The sequence below is a fragment of the Bombyx mori genome, chromosome 10, assembly GCF_030269925.1.
Source record: "Bombyx mori chromosome 10, ASM3026992v2".
NCBI lineage: Eukaryota > Metazoa > Arthropoda > Insecta > Lepidoptera > Bombycidae > Bombyx > Bombyx mori.
The window spans coordinates 6,346,699-6,362,613 of record NC_085116.1 but is presented as its reverse complement, the minus strand read 5'-3'; the positions used below and the strand labels follow the sequence as shown (position 1 = coordinate 6,362,613).

The 15,915-nt window shown below is 36.1% G+C and overlaps 1 protein-coding gene and 1 long non-coding RNA gene across 2 annotated transcripts; one reads left to right on the top strand and one right to left on the bottom strand.

Annotated features, from left to right (window-relative positions):
• Window positions 1–318: 318 nt before the first annotated feature.
• Window positions 319–10,544, bottom strand: CTL10 (C-type lectin 10; the record flags this gene model as incomplete). Its single annotated transcript, NM_001098314.1, is given in 6 exon segments — window positions 319–597; window positions 600–750; window positions 3,204–3,455; window positions 4,747–4,944; window positions 10,089–10,352; window positions 10,424–10,544. Coding segments are annotated over 6 exon segments (954 nt in total). The 5' UTR covers window positions 10,485–10,544.
• LOC105842225 (uncharacterized) lies at window positions 4,951–13,296 on the top strand. Its single transcript, XR_009974012.1, has 2 exons — window positions 4,951–9,772; window positions 13,102–13,296. It is a non-coding gene; the product is annotated as an uncharacterized LOC105842225 (long non-coding RNA).
• The last annotated feature ends 2,619 nt before the right edge of the window (window positions 13,297–15,915 follow it).

Genomic DNA, 15,915 nt, shown 5'->3' with positions numbered 1-15,915 from the left:
ATCAAGATGCACTGGTTGCCGCTTCCGAAAACGAAGACAGGTGCGAATGTTTTCAGGTAATATATTACAGAGAAATATTAATTTCCCTTTTTTTTGTCATAATGTACAAAATTTTAAAATCGAGAACGATGTCCTCCTTTGACGTCGAATGAGTGAGGCCGTTAAACTTCGAGTTTTATACATATGACTAAGCAGAGAGAAAATGTATTTTTCGATTTTGTTCGGATATTTTTAAAGCGGCCCCCCTGCAATTTTATTAACTTAAAACTCTAAACTATAAGTATTCCTATTTAATAAATAAAATTAAATTACAAATTCATTTTTATAAATTGCGATATACATAATTTTATCTCGAATTTTTATTTTTTGACAATTGTTATTTTTGGTGGTTTCTGTGAGAATTGAAGAAACAAGTTTTTAAACAAAACAGCTTAAGCCCGTTTCTTGAATTTAAAATAACCATCTTTCGTCTAATATTACAAAAAGTGGCAACTGTAGCGAAACATTGAAATCGCTTCTAATAGTGAAAATATAATTGGTTTTCTTCAATCGATTATTCTTGTTCTAAATCAGCGAAGCGTTCATCGAAAGTGGAGGAAACGTCGTGCTCACAAATGAACAAGCATGTTTGTGTGCAACTTATATCGTTTAACTGTCCATTGTAGAACATTGAGCCGCAAAGTTCCTTGTCTCCACCGTCTGGTTGTCCGTTTCCCCATTGTGTATAGCCACTATTGTCGAGGGCACCGCCTAAAACAAAACTGCGATTAAGGAAAAAGCTACAATATTAAACTAGTAACGTCTACGTTTGCTCGTAGCTCGTAAATACAATAATTCTTACGTTACGGACGTTTTTTCCCGGTTAGGGTACCCCTCCGTATCGTCCCATAAGGAACTTCGTTCCAAAATTGATGTCTATTTGCAACAAAGAATTTGTTTTTTTTTAGCACCGAGTAATGGAAGTTTAACAGAAACTTCTTTCCCTGAAGTACCTACATATAATGGTTTTGAAAAATATCAACTAAGTCGTATGTGTGTTTAAACGACACGCGAACGTAGGTTGGAGTCGTCGTGGCCTAAATGACGAGACACTCGGTGCATTCGTATCGGGCAATGGGACTGTACCGTTGTCTAAACCCCGCAGGCACGTATCAATTTCTTGTAATGAAATACGTACGTACTTAACAAATGCTGACGAATGACTTCCATGGTGAAGGAATAACATATCGTGTAATCAAACCCGCAAAAATTATAATTAACGTAATTACTAGGTAGGCACTACCATCATGCCTATTTCTGCGGTGAAGCAGACATTGTGTGGTGAAGTGGCGGCATCAACGTTGTTGATGTCTATGGGCTCTGGTAACCTTGTAACACCGGGTGGGTAGTGTGTTCGTCGAAACATCTAAGCACAAAAACGCAAACGAACTGACAGATAGATAGATATATGCGTAAAATATTTTTTAATTCCCTAGTAGACAACCCTAACACTAGATCAACATAAAATATTAAATATTATCGAAATAATTCTGATGCGTCAGATACTACTACAGAAAAAAATTGATTGCATCATCGATTACACTTTTATTACCACTTAAAAAAAGATATAATAACCTTACATTCATAATAACCTTTACTGAGAGGATTAATTAATTTTGTGCCTGTCGAAAAGAGGAAGCAGCAGTAATATTGTCTTCAAGGTACATTGTACTGAGCACGTGTAATGCTGCTAAATATACGTGCAAAGTCAATCATTAAATAGTTCCTGTGATCTATGCAATGGTATTATTATGTTTATAAAATTTGTAATATGTATTAATTTTCCTGTTTTGAACTCTATGTGTATAGTTGGTATTGTTTTGTGTAACAGCACAGGAATCTAAATGATAATTATTCAGATTTCTGTGTAACTATTACTGCATTGTATCTACTGTTTATGCTGGTAGGTATTCGCTTTTTACAGATAAACCGCTTTGTTTTTTCATAAAAAAATAAAGTACTGTTTTTTTAAACACAATACGATTAGACAAAGCAAATACAATTAAGTAAATCGCTTTAATAAAATTATATGTATTACGTTAGTCAGTAATAAGTAAAACAGATTTCGAATAATTTAGCTAATCATAATTCTACCTTATCAATTTTAAAGTAATAGAGACAGACGGCTTATACGTTGCTTCTTAAGTTTCGCGTGAATTTTTCCTTAAGACATACAATACAAAATTGTTACGTATTATTTATTAATTATCCTCTTGTTCATTCCTTGACTAAAGCAAGATTAAAATTTGAAATATCCGTGCTTGGAAAACGTGTTCCGATCACGATTTTTTGGTCGAATATAATTTAATTTTTTGATTTCGGTATTTGATTGAAGACAATAAAAAAAAAACAAGATTTAAACGATGAATTTACCAAATAATATCAATGTTATAACATATAGCTATATATTTATAAAAAATATATTTATATAAATATTTATAAAAAAAAAGATGCGGTAATTGATGATATCACAGTAATACGCAGCTTTTAGTCTGAATGTTTGTTTGTTCAAGAACTTCACCAAATCTATTAGGTAATTTTTATTGAAACTTTGTATTTAAAATAATGTAGATAGTTTTAAAACAATTTTATTATGCTTTTTTTAAAACAAATTTATTTAATATTTTTGTTTGTCTTGTTGATATCGGTCAGGACACTAGAGAGACGTTTTAAAATTATTGAATTATTGTGTTTTCTCATGTTTTAATGTCAGTGAAAATTACGTTCAAACATTCCCTTACGGACATACATACATACATACATAACATATATCATCAAGATTCATTAAACAATTCCACATTCAACTAAAATCAAGTAAGATGGGCCATAACGAGCATGTCTGAAAAAATATTAATGTCCGAAATAATTTCCGATTTTGTGGTTATTTTGGACGGTCTCGCTATTCAAGGAAAATTGTTAAATCAATGAAATACCCAAATTGTTTTTAAATGGACCAAAGTATATACAACAATCTTAGTCTTAGATTTAGTGTCAAGTCTCTGTTCATTATTTGATGAAATACATGAAGACAATTTCAAGACAATTTCACTTAATGCCGGCAGCCGCTCTGGACAATTCCGGACTTACTTAGCATTAATATTTAATTTGGTAATTAAATTTTATTTGGTATTATTTATTAGTCAAACGCAAAAAGAAACTCTCACCTTTAATCGTAGTCCATCCATCTTTGTTCTTATTATGGAAGCCAAGGAACACAGCGCCTGCCAAATATTTCCCTCTCACTTTGTCTTTTGGAGCTAATCTCGTCATGTTCACTAAGTGGTCAGCCTCTTCCTTGGTATTTATGATCGCTAAGTACGATTGATCAGCACTGCACACCCTGTATGCTTCGGACCAGGTCATAGGGGTCAAATACATCTTGTAGCATCGGCCAAGTACATCGCTGTATGCGTAGTCTAGAAAAAAATTATGACGTAACTACCTACTTATTATTGGTTAAGATAGGCAAATGAGTGCGCGGTTTAGTTATGCCGCTTCTTCATGGCAAAATTAACAAATATAGAATTTTATTTCAAAGGTCTAAGTGACGTAAATACATAAATAAGTGCAAAAATACTGTTAGTAGATGTAAGAGAGCAAAGTAACAAAACGAGTTTACTGTTTTGAAGAGTTTTGTGTTCGCTATGTATAGTCAAAAATACCGCTACATTGGAATAAAATATTATTTTGGATTTTTTTATGTTTGTTAAATTTTTATAAAGGTTTATTTATTTATTTTCAGCATAGACCTTCAAAATTAATGTCACTTCAAAGCTTCATTGAAATGTACATAGGCGATATGATAAGTGTTTTTTTTAAATTGAACTAGGATGGATGGGTGAATGAGTTAACAGTCCGCTTGGGGTATAGTAGTTACCGGAGTCCGTACACAACACAGCGTCCATAATCTAAGTTTCAATTGTATAGTGTAACGGGTGCTCTATCATTATAAATGAGGGTTGCATGGTACAGATGAGACTAATTAATCCAGATTTGTAATTAAAGGCTTTGAAAAACGCATTTTAGCTATAGAGATCCCTAATGACTCCGATGTACGCAACTCCCTTGAAACATGTATGTAATATAAAGCTTTATTTGTCCAGAATTCTTGTTGGGTTTCAAACTTTGGTGGATATTAATGAAAAATGAACTCGGAAATAATTGGTATAAAAAGTAATTTAAAGTACTCGTGGAATTGTACATAAATTTATAATTTTTTTTTTTCTTGTGAGTCCACACGGGTTCGCACCACCAACCTGCCTCTTTCTGCCGTAAAACAGTAATGCGTTTCGGTTTGAATGCTGGGGCAACCGTTGTAACTATACTTGAGACCTTAGAACTTATATCTCAAGGTGGGTGGCGCATTTATGTTGTAGATATCTATGGGCTCCAGTAACCACTTAACACCAGGTGGGCTGTGAGCTCGTCCACCCATATAAACAAAAAAAAAAAGATACAACAAAGATATTAATAGCTGTGATGTTGTTTGTATAGTCGCCCCGATAACATTACACGAGGGTCAACGGGACTAAACCCCTTATCTATCGAAAGTTCATTTTGCCATAAACGTACACAATAATTATTATTCATAAATTTGCATTTTCCTTGTATTTTCATTTAAGATTCATGTGAAAAAAGGATCTTTAGAATTTGGATACAGCATGCATGCCGCGGTAGGTACCGCGAAATTGTAATAAAATTGATTACCGGTGTTAGGAATGTCACAATTCACATTCCACTCGAGTGAAGCCAGTGTTTTCTTGCATATAAATGGGAAAGATTTCGCACAGTCATCATCGTTCATAAGTCCGTCATTTCTATGGATGACGACGCAATCTTCGTTGTTATGAGAGTCGTTGGGCTCGCCCGGCTTCCATTTGTTATACACGTCCATTATGGAGACACCTGAAATTTTGAAAGACCGTCTTTGGTATGTGTTCTCAATCGTCTTATGTAAAGATATTTTGTATATAGTCTCCATTAGATAAAAAGAGTAGGGGAGGGTTTTAAGCTATTGTATAGCGGCGGCGGGCATTGAGCGTGGCGACCGAATCAAGAAATTCCGTAACTAAAATAAAACCTTACACTCCCCGAGCCACTCCGCCTACCATGTAGCTCGCTTTCAATACAGTCACACGTTGCGCTTGTGTAGTGTTTGTGAATAAGCGCGCGGCGTGACGTCGCACTGCATGCGCATCATGAAAGTCTGCCCATCTCCCTCTCACGCGGTTTAGCTTATGAGTGTAAAGGGGACAGTTAGTGTTTTGCTGGTGTTAATGTTTATAAATATAGCGTGGTCTTATTTTATTATTGTTTTAATATTAAATTATTATTGTCTAATATTATAATTGCATAAGTTCATAAAAAATGCTATGCAATAGCTTTACCGCGGTAGTTTCCGAGTGCAAAACGTGTTTTTTTTAAAGTAAAAAAAATTGTAACAATTATCGCAGGTGAGTTTAAAATTTTATGTTGTGGATGCTATTACATTATTTAAACATATATTAATAAGTGTAGTAAGAGAATATAGGGAAGGAGTGCAGAATACTATTTTTATTTTAATTATGCGCAAAAAATACATTAAATCCATAAAAAAAACATTACACACAATACCATGTATTTGATACCCACACGCTTTTTTTTTCCTACCTAAGCTGGTAGCCTAGAGAGGCTATTCCAGCGGAATTGCTCACGGGGCTCAAACCTGACGACGATGCTAACACGAACCCTAGCAAGAGTCGTGCTTCGCTGAATCTACCACCGGATCGGAAACGCGACCCACTGAGAAGATCCGGCGAGAAACTCAGTGGGCTGTGTCTGAAAGTTAATTTACTCGTCGAGCCCTTCGTTGCAAGCGACGGGTTCGACGAGAACGATGACCGGCATAGACAGCCGCAACCCGCCTTGACACGTGAAGTCTATGCTGCAACTTTTCGGGTTTGATTTTTGTTACACAAAGCTATTTTTTCACCGGGGAAGTCATTCGTGAATATAACTTAAGTGCGTAGGTATAATGTAATGTTTCGGTAGAAGAATCGGTGCCTACTGGATTTGAACCCTGACACAGTTGCATCGCTCGAGGCGAGTACATCAAGAGTTTTAGTCTTTAGGCCAACTCAAGGATACCTCTGTGCTTAGTGCGAGTCTTAGAACAGCCCTCTAGCGGCAAACGTAAGCAAACGATCCCATTCCATACAAATATAAGCTAACTTTTACGCTATCGAGAACGTTAAAAAACTCATACTAAGCACACTTGTGACAAAAAAGAGTCGGGCTTCGCAACCCCATGATCAGTACTCTAGATAAGAATCGGGACGGAGTAGATAGTCTTAGTGATGTTACGAAGGACGGATTATGGGGAAATAAGCACTAGGTATGTCTATAGAGCAGTCTAAGGAACAAGCACTAGGGATACCTACCTATATCTCGTGATATATATCAATCACTATATATGTATAATGATTATGTCCTACGGACTTACGAAACTCATTCTATTTTCCATTAAAATCCTATTTATTTTTATATAATACTAGCTGACCCGGCAAACGTTGTCTTGCATTATATAAGATTTCTAGAGAATTTCTTGTGTAGAAAAAAAATTACTAACTTATTTGAAGTGTATAAGGATGTGGAATATGAGTGAAAAAAGGCCTGGAGCGCTGTGAACGATGAGGGAATGTTGTTTAAAAATAACAAAACACCAAACATTAATTGTTTTAATTTATTAAAAGTAATAGTTACATATATAATTAATTCATTACATAATATTAATCTCCTAATGCTGCAGCGTGAACAATATTTTTTGTTAGCCCGTCTTTAGCTAATACAAACAAACTTGATGGTTTACCTAATACATTTATATGATACCAAGTCCCCTGGCAATAATTGTTGTATCTTCAGATTTAAAATGTCAACGTCCACATGTTTTGCAGCTAACATTGCTCTTTCTGCAAGCCACTCGAGATTTATGTAATTCGTGTGTACATCGGGAAATATTTATTCAATGAGAGCATCTTGCGAATCAATGATAGTGCAGAAATCATTCGCTAATTTTATGTATTCAGTTTCAGCTATAGTGACTTTTCCATCGCCGATATCTAAGAGTTGTTTTGAGAATGTTTCATCGGATGGATCTTGAAGCATTTGAACGCGCATATTTACTTTCAGCTGTACTATTTCAACATTATGCCACAATGTCGATGATTTTAAGTAGGCGTTGATTTCATCGCGTATGTTGAACGTGGAATGACGGGAAGTGTTTGTCTGAAGTCACCTGAAAGGACTAACCGAGTGCCACCAAATAGTTTGTCGTTGTTTTTAATATCTTTCAATGTCCTGTTCAACGCCTCAAGCGAATGTTTGTGTGTGTACATTCATATTTTCCACTCTAAGCACCGCCATCTCACTGCCTTTATGGACATAATTGCAAATGTATTTGATGCTCTTCACAGAACTGCAGAACTCAACATTAATATGAGCATTGTATGTTTTGCTCAGCAGGGGCGAATATGGCACGACCTAACAATTGTCAATATCAATGTCTGTGTTGCTGATGTTTTTAATAAATGATTGTCCGCCATTATCTGGATTCCTTCGACGATATATTGGATATCCGTTGACATTTGTGATTGTATCTTTAGTGAAATCTTTAGGGAAATTTTTTGTACATTTTTCATCTGACATGCAAGGCGATGAACTAAAAATGTTTAACTACTACGCTTGAAGCATAAACACTAATAATAGCCGAAAACTGTAGAGGTAACATCCCTACTCCGTGCTGTTTACAGGGTGAGAAGTGACACCGGTAGACACATGGAGGGGATAACTTACCAAGTGATAATAATTGATGTTATCGAGCGGGATAGAAAATGATTAAATTATTAAAATGGCTATTAAAAAATAAGGGTTGATCGTAGAAGGGTGAAAATTGAGGATTATATGTATTTTTGTATGTTGTATCATAAAAAAATAGAAATTAAAAATTTTGTCTAAAAAATAAAAAATAAAATTTAGGGGTGGACTACCCCTAACATTTAGGGGAATGAAAAATAGATGTTGGCCGATTCTCATAGATACCGGATAAGCACAAAAAATTTCATCAAAATCGGTCAAGCCGTTTCGGAGGAGTATGGCAACGAAAACTGTGACACGAGAATTTTATATATTAGATAAATAATTAACTGTCAAGTTAAATAATCAATTTAAATCAAATGAACATAATATTAATTTGATAATATAATTTATTGATTAATTCATAAATTTATGTCGTTATCATAAAACCCTGTTTATTGATGGATATCTATCTTAGCCGGTTTATGCTACAGAAAATTAAAAAATAATAAATGAGCTTATATTTTCTTCATATTGAATGAAAATTAAAAATTAAGTAGGTTATTCTCATTATTATATACCTAATACCTATTTTAAAGTCTTGGATCAGTGTTCGATGGAAGTGGACAAAAAGGAATTAATCAATTTAAGCAAGAGTTAGACTTTACTGTTACTCAAGACGGGTGACTGCTTTCATGCTCTTTGTTTATAGGTTTTCTCCTAGGTTCATTGGTCTTATATTTAGATACGATGCTTGAATAAAAAAAAAACTACCATACAGCATAACGATAATGTAGAAAAACTCATTGTGATGACGAGAAAAAATCGCGCGGCCTTGGAGAGGTTTGATGTAAGAACTTATTAAAGAAGATGGAAGAATGAGGTTATCAGGTACCATCAGACTGCTAACGTATAATCAAAAGGTTCTTGCGAGACTATTTTATTTTAATAACGAACTATGGTGTTCTAAGAGTTCAGTTAAGGAAGAGAATGTAAAAGGACAAGTCTGTAGATTTGAATTTGCCGGTTCCCATCAGGGCTATGAATGAGTTGGTAGCAGTACTAAGAGATTATTTCATCTTTCGATCTATGTGCTTAGTGCGAGTTTTTTAACGTTCTCGTTCGCGTAAAAGTTAATTCAAATTTGTATGGAGTTGGAGCGTTTGCCGCTATGGGCGCCGTTTCAAATGCATACAAATTTGAGTTAACTTTTACGCTATCGAGAACGTTAAAATACTCGCACTAAGCACACTGTATGTAAATGACTTTCGAAATGAAGTTTCGGTAAAGCAATCATACGGATTTCGATATCAGCGCGCCCGGGGTCACAGGTCTCACATTTGTCTCGAACTTTGCATAATAATAATTAAACTGGCAAATGATATACACAGAACGAGTTCAACATTTTCCTTATAATATATCATAACAAACTACTGTTTGTTTCTGTACTGTTAAAGAAATTAAAGATTAGGAGATAACGTGCAAAAAAAATAATACAAATTCAAAATTATATTATAAATTAATAAATACACATTAATATTATTTCTCTTGGAAAATTAATCAAAAACTCTTTTACTTAAACTATGTAAAATGAAAATTCTACAGGAGTTTATTGTGTTCCATTACGGCTTTAATAAATTTATTATTTTATTTAATTTATAAAATTCTAATTTTAATCGGAGTTTTTTTTTCTCACTTGTATGAAATGTCAAAGTCTCATAGTAACTGCTTATGTCAAAATAATGTCAAGGTTCCACGAATACATTTTAAAAAATCAATCAATTGATGTTTTTTTCGTTTTGTGCAAAATAACAATTAAATTAAATATTTGGACGAGAATTTGAAACGGTTATTTAACTACAAACTAAAACAAAATGAGAATTGCAAAATAAACAAAATATAGGTAATTAATTTGTCTTTTAACATTTTTTTCCCAAACCCAAGTCGTTCTATTTGAATCAGATTTGAATCAAATGCTTTTTTTTCCTCTTAAAAATTCAAAAGGGCATCAAATCAAGGGCATCAAAATTAAAAATGATAAATGAATTAAAATAATACTAAACGTGACCGAATGGTTTCTACAATAATAAGATATACTCGTAAAACATTAACCGAGACAACAAGAACGAGGAAGACATATTATTATGTCTTCCGGACGGATGGTACGGAAAACACGGCGATTTAAATTATAGAAAAATATTGATAAGTTTCATACGTACCATCAACAGTTTCGAAGACTCCTTTGGCCATCTGCGATGAGATCCCGATACTGATCCATTCGAAGGGTTGTGACGTGTTCCAATAAGTGGTCACAGCATCGAATTCAAACTTGTCATCAGGGTAAAAGAAAGTAGCCCCCTCCATTTCGCAAGTCTTCTTAGCGTCCACCCATTTCTTATATAACGTGTGAATTTTGTAAAAGCTCTCAGTTGATTCGATATACGTATAGTCCTTACGGAAAAACTTATTTTCCCGTTGTCCATCTTAAAAGTGAAAATAAATTAACTTACCGTTGACTAATTGCTTGAATAATTTCAAAATTTATGAAACTTACGAATGAGTTCCGAAGGTAATAAAGTGAGAAGAAATAATATGGGAAACTTAAGATTATTCATTTTGAATTTAAAAATACGTTCTATATTTATTCTATACACAGACACGAGTAAGCACGACCGAGCGTCGCGCCAGAATGAGATGTTCAAATTCACAGACTTCCATTGTTAATAGAGATGGCGTTAATGGTTGAATTTATTTATCTGTTAACTGGTAATTGATAAAAAAAATTACCGATATTTTTATTGGTTGAAAATACCGGTAAATCTTTTCGTTGAAAAACTAATTTTGCTAATGTTAAACTTGAATGGTAGAGTTTCTTACATTTATTTTCGATTCAGTGAACTTTAGAAGCTACAGGCTTAGGGCTAACTAGCTTAACTAATTAGTACGAAATGATTAGTGGGAAAAACTCTTTACAAATTTTCCACCACGGCGGTGCGCTGGTTCAATATTTTTGAATTGATTTTTCTTACAATAATTACACATTGCAATTTTTTCCGCTCCCAAGCACTTTTCGAAATGATCCCATATTTCTGCATTGCGTTTCGGCATTTTAAATTAGATATACACTTTAAAAATCCACAACAACAAAGTAAGCAAAGTCTCAAACACACAAAAACAAAGTCAAAACACACAAACACAAAGTACAAATCTCTTAAAATACAAAAACACAACTTTACCAAAATAAGAAAGATAAGAATAAGAAAAGATGCACTGAGCCCCCAAAATGTCAAGTATCAAACAAAATATTACGTTTAAAAAATCAACCAATCGCGTCATCTTCGCGTTCGGTAAAAATATCGATTCATTTCAATTTTTTAACGAAAAAAATTATCATTAACTGTAAAATACACCAACTTAAATATTGTGCTTTATTTTGAGGGGTATAGAGCATACAATGAAATCATAAAATTCAATATTTTTTACATGATAAGTTGAAAACATCTGCAAGGCGAAAATGAATCTTACGTGTTGAAATAAAGTTGAAACTTGCATAAATATAATTTCCAATAATTGCCTATGCCACTACACGCAGTGTGTTTGTTAAACGGTATTTTTAACCGTTTTGGGTAATTTTATTTATCGAATAGAAGTGTTAATTTTTTTTACCGGTAAATTTATTGGTTAATGGTTATATTAGCCACCTCTAATTGTTAAACCTTTTTTGTATGACGCATACAAAAACGAAGAAACTTGTTTATACACGTACGTACATACATACATAATAATATGTATAAATTAGTATAGCTTATGTTTTGTTTCACTAATGTTTGCTTATGAGCGCTTTTGGATTAAAAATTTTTTAAGTTCTTAGCTAACCCTAAAATTGATTGATGATTAAAGTATTGTGATTTTTACTCCGAGTCCGTATATTCCATCCATTCTACAGAGGCTTGAGTTTATGGGAACGGCCGTTGTGGCATACGATTGAGACTTCGAATTTTTGTCTCAAGGGTAAGCCTCAAGGGTAACGTGGTCTTTAACGCGATGTAGATCGTGAGCTCGTTCTCCAATCTGTACACAAAATACCCTCATAATGAAGTGTGATATTGGATGGAAAGACGTATGTCAAAGCCGCATAGATTATCTTCGCCGTGGTTCATTCTGGCGCGAAATAGCTATGTTTTTAGATTTTGGCAAGATATCGTTTAAAGAAATAAAAGGCGCATCTACATTATATTATTTTCATTAATTCTCTTGTCTAGGCTAAGCAAACAGGTTTTTTGACTTACGTCAGTACGTCTTCAGTTAGGAATGTTGATTTGGAACCAACATAAAATATTCTGATTTGGTAAATTTCGTAAAACAGAATTACTAAATTTTCGAATACCTCTTTGAGATTTATGATGACAAAAGTTATCGTGTTTTACTAATCGCATTTATGTTTCATAGGCATATAAGTAAATTGTTTAAGTATTATTTTTTATGTATAAAATAGTAATATTATCGTTACATGGTTGATATTTATAAATATATACTTTTATTGCAATCTATAAGTACACTGCCATTAATTTCCTTCCTGAAATGATTCTAGTTCACTTGATGATTGCCTGGAAGAGATCGCTGTTAGCGATAAGGCGGTCCATCGTTCATGCATTTGTGTTTGTTTATTTTGGTGTGCCAGAAAGCATAGTTTACTCTAAATTGAACTTTTGGATACTTAAAAGTATTAGTCGGCCATAAATATATGCAATAACTAAGGTGTCAGTTCTGTTAACTAAGATTGGTAGAGCTTGCCGGTCCCAAGGTGCTTCCGGAGTTCATGTGAATGTCGTCACTGATCTTTGATGTAGAATTCTCAATTGTATTGTACCAATAATTATAATTTGCGTAATTACTGGTGGTAGGACCTCTTGTGATTCCGCACGGGTAGGTACCACCACCCCGCCTATTTCTGCCGTGAAGCAGTAATGCGTTTCGGCTTGAAGGGTCGGGCAGCCGTTGTAACTATACTCAGAGCTTAGAACTTACATCTCAAGGTGGGTGGTGCATTTACGTTGTAAATGTCTATGGGCTCCAGTAACCACTTAACACCAGGTGGGCTGTGAGCTCGTCCACCCATCTAAGTAATAAAAAAAAAACTAGTGATTAAGATTTTATATTCGAAAACAGCTTGGACCACACGCTACAATTAATGAAAGAACTTAAAATAAACTCTCTCTCTCTCTCTTTCAGCTCACAGATGTCCACTGCTGGACATATGTCTCGTAACAACGACCGGTCCTGCGGTGTCTGCATCCAGCGTATAAATGAAGAAAAACGTGATTATTTTATAAACGATTAATTTATAATAACTCAAAACATGTATTTGATAGCTAAATACCAAACTAAATGATTTATTATTGTACTTAATAAATAGGTATTATATTATAGTTTTGTATTTCTTGTTTATACCTGAGACCTTAGAACTTATGTCTCAAGGTGGGTGGCGCATTTATGTTGTAGATGTCTATGTGCTCCAGTAACCACTTAACACCAGGTGGGCTGTGAACTCGTCCACCCATCTAAGCTATAAAAAAAAAAGTTTCTTGAAGATCTTTACACTTCTCTTTTGCAAATTTTTTGAAAATGGAGTTACAGAAAAGTTCATGCGGGAACTTCTTCACACCAGCTTTACTTATTAAAAGCATCTTAGGTTCATACCACATGATGCTTAGAACCGAGTTAAAATGAGCCAAATTTTTACAATTAATTTCCAGTTTTTTTTATTCCTTAGATGGGTGGACGAGCTCACAACCCACCTGGTGTTAAGTGGTTACTGGAGCCCATAGACATCCAAACGTAAATGCGCCACCCACCTTGAGATACAAGTTCTAAGGTCTCAAGTATAGTTACAGCGGCTACCCCACCTTTCAAACCGAAACGCATTACTGCTTCACGGCAGAAATAGGCAGGGTGGTGGTACCCATCCGTGCGGACTCACAAGAGGTCCTACTACCAGTAAAATACAATATTGATTTGCTAAAATTATTATAAATTTCATTGCCCTATGTTTTTGGTGATTACATATATGTTGTGACTCCCATCATGATTCTCCTGTCCTTCTCCCAGGCCCCGGGGGCTGGCGCAACATGTTTTCTCCTTTCATACTCCTCTATCATATACCGTTCCTTCGCTCACTCCCCTCTTACACATATCGTCTTTCACGCAATCTTGTGAACCCTTTAGTAAATAAATAAACACATTTAAAGCTTTGGGATTTAAAAAACGAATACACTTACATATCGTATTACACTTACATGCACTCGGGCAAGATCACTGACCCTGCACTGGTAAAATTAAAGAAATAATGTATATAGCATTCACTTCTTACCTGTTATCTTACCACCAAACCCTAGCTTTTTTTTTATTGCCTTTGTAGGCAGACGAGCATACGGCCCACCCGATGGTGAGTGGTTACCGTCGCCCATGGACTTCAGCAATGCCAGGGGCAGAGCCAAGCCGCTGCCTACCGCTGAATTGGTCTTAGTAAAAGTTGGAAAAATGATGATTAGAAACGTACAATTCTCTATTGTATTTTCCTCAAAATACTGCGATCGCAAAAAATGTTGAAATGGGAAAGTACAGTTAAGTTAGCTAAAGCGCACTCCTATTGGACGAGCCTTTTGTATGACGTCACGCACGTCCTGCATCAACCGGACACAGTTCTCGTGTGGCCTAAAGAATAAGACGTCCGGTATTCGTATCGAGCGATTTGACTATGTCAGTGAATTCCACAGGCAGGTACCGATTTATCTATGGAAATATGTACATAAAACATGTTCATGAATGCTTTTTACAATTGAGGAATTACGTGGTGTAAACAGCCCCGCAAAATTTAATTCGCACAATTGCTAGTAGTAAGCTGTATTGTCTGCGTGGGTTTAGCTAGTAGCTCATAAAGAACGTGTATTTTTTTTTTTTTTTGGTCAGGAGGAAATCGCCGGACTTCCGCCCTTTTCTGGGGATACTGGGCGGGGTATGTCAGAGTCGAACTGACTAAAACCTCCTGTCGCTCAACAACCAACGTCCAAACCTCGCATGAGACAGAACTCATGACAAGGCAAAGGGGGGAAAGTGAAGCGTTTAGTGCGGAGCACATCTCTCCCATCACCCTCCCCCTCGGGACGCCGGACTGGCGGTCGTCGGCGCCACGACTACCAGCCCTCTCGGTCGACAGACTGTCCGAAGCCCGCCTAGATGGCGCCGGTTAGAGTGGGTTACCCTACGGAATACCCCGCTGGGCCAGAACCAGCGTGGGTCGAGGATAGCCGGCCTTCCATCACCCGGATGCTCTTGCGTAAAACGCGTGCAGAGCAGCTTGCACGTCGTCTTCTTAGGCCCCCCTCGCCGGTCCCCAGACCGACATGTGAGGGGGACCCGAAGCACTTAGAGGGCCAGGGCTTGGGCGAGATCCGCCTCCCTGGCCCCCGCTCGACGGCGGCGGGATTGTGCGTCTCTCACGCGCCCCGCCGCCTCCTTCTGCGAGATGGTGCACTCGCAGAAGTTGTCTGCGTGGGTAGGTACCACCTCCCTATTTCTAACGCGAAACAGTTACGCCTTCTGGTTTGAAGAGCGGGATAGCCTTTATACAAATGAGACTTAGACTTTAGCCTCAAAGTGTGTGGCGGTATTCATATTGTGTTGATTACGATAACAATTTAAATGCAGATCGGCCTTAAGCTAAACGAACAAACACACAATGCATTCGGAGTAACGATAAAGCCATTTTATTGCTTTGTCAAAATTAACGCTAATCTAGGTTTACTGGTGGTCTGGAGGCCTTTCCCGCTTAACCAGGACAGGTGGGCGAGCAGAGGCTTAGCCCGGTGGGGTGGGATTGGCTAACAGGTGCCCGAGCGCGTCCGAAGAAGACCTAACTCGAGAGCAGCTGCTTCGCGGATGAATCTACTACCGGATCGGAATCGCGACCCGCTGAGAAGATCCGCCGAGAAACTCAGCGGACTGATGCATAGGTAAGGTTGCACGTCGAACTCTTTGTCGAGTTTG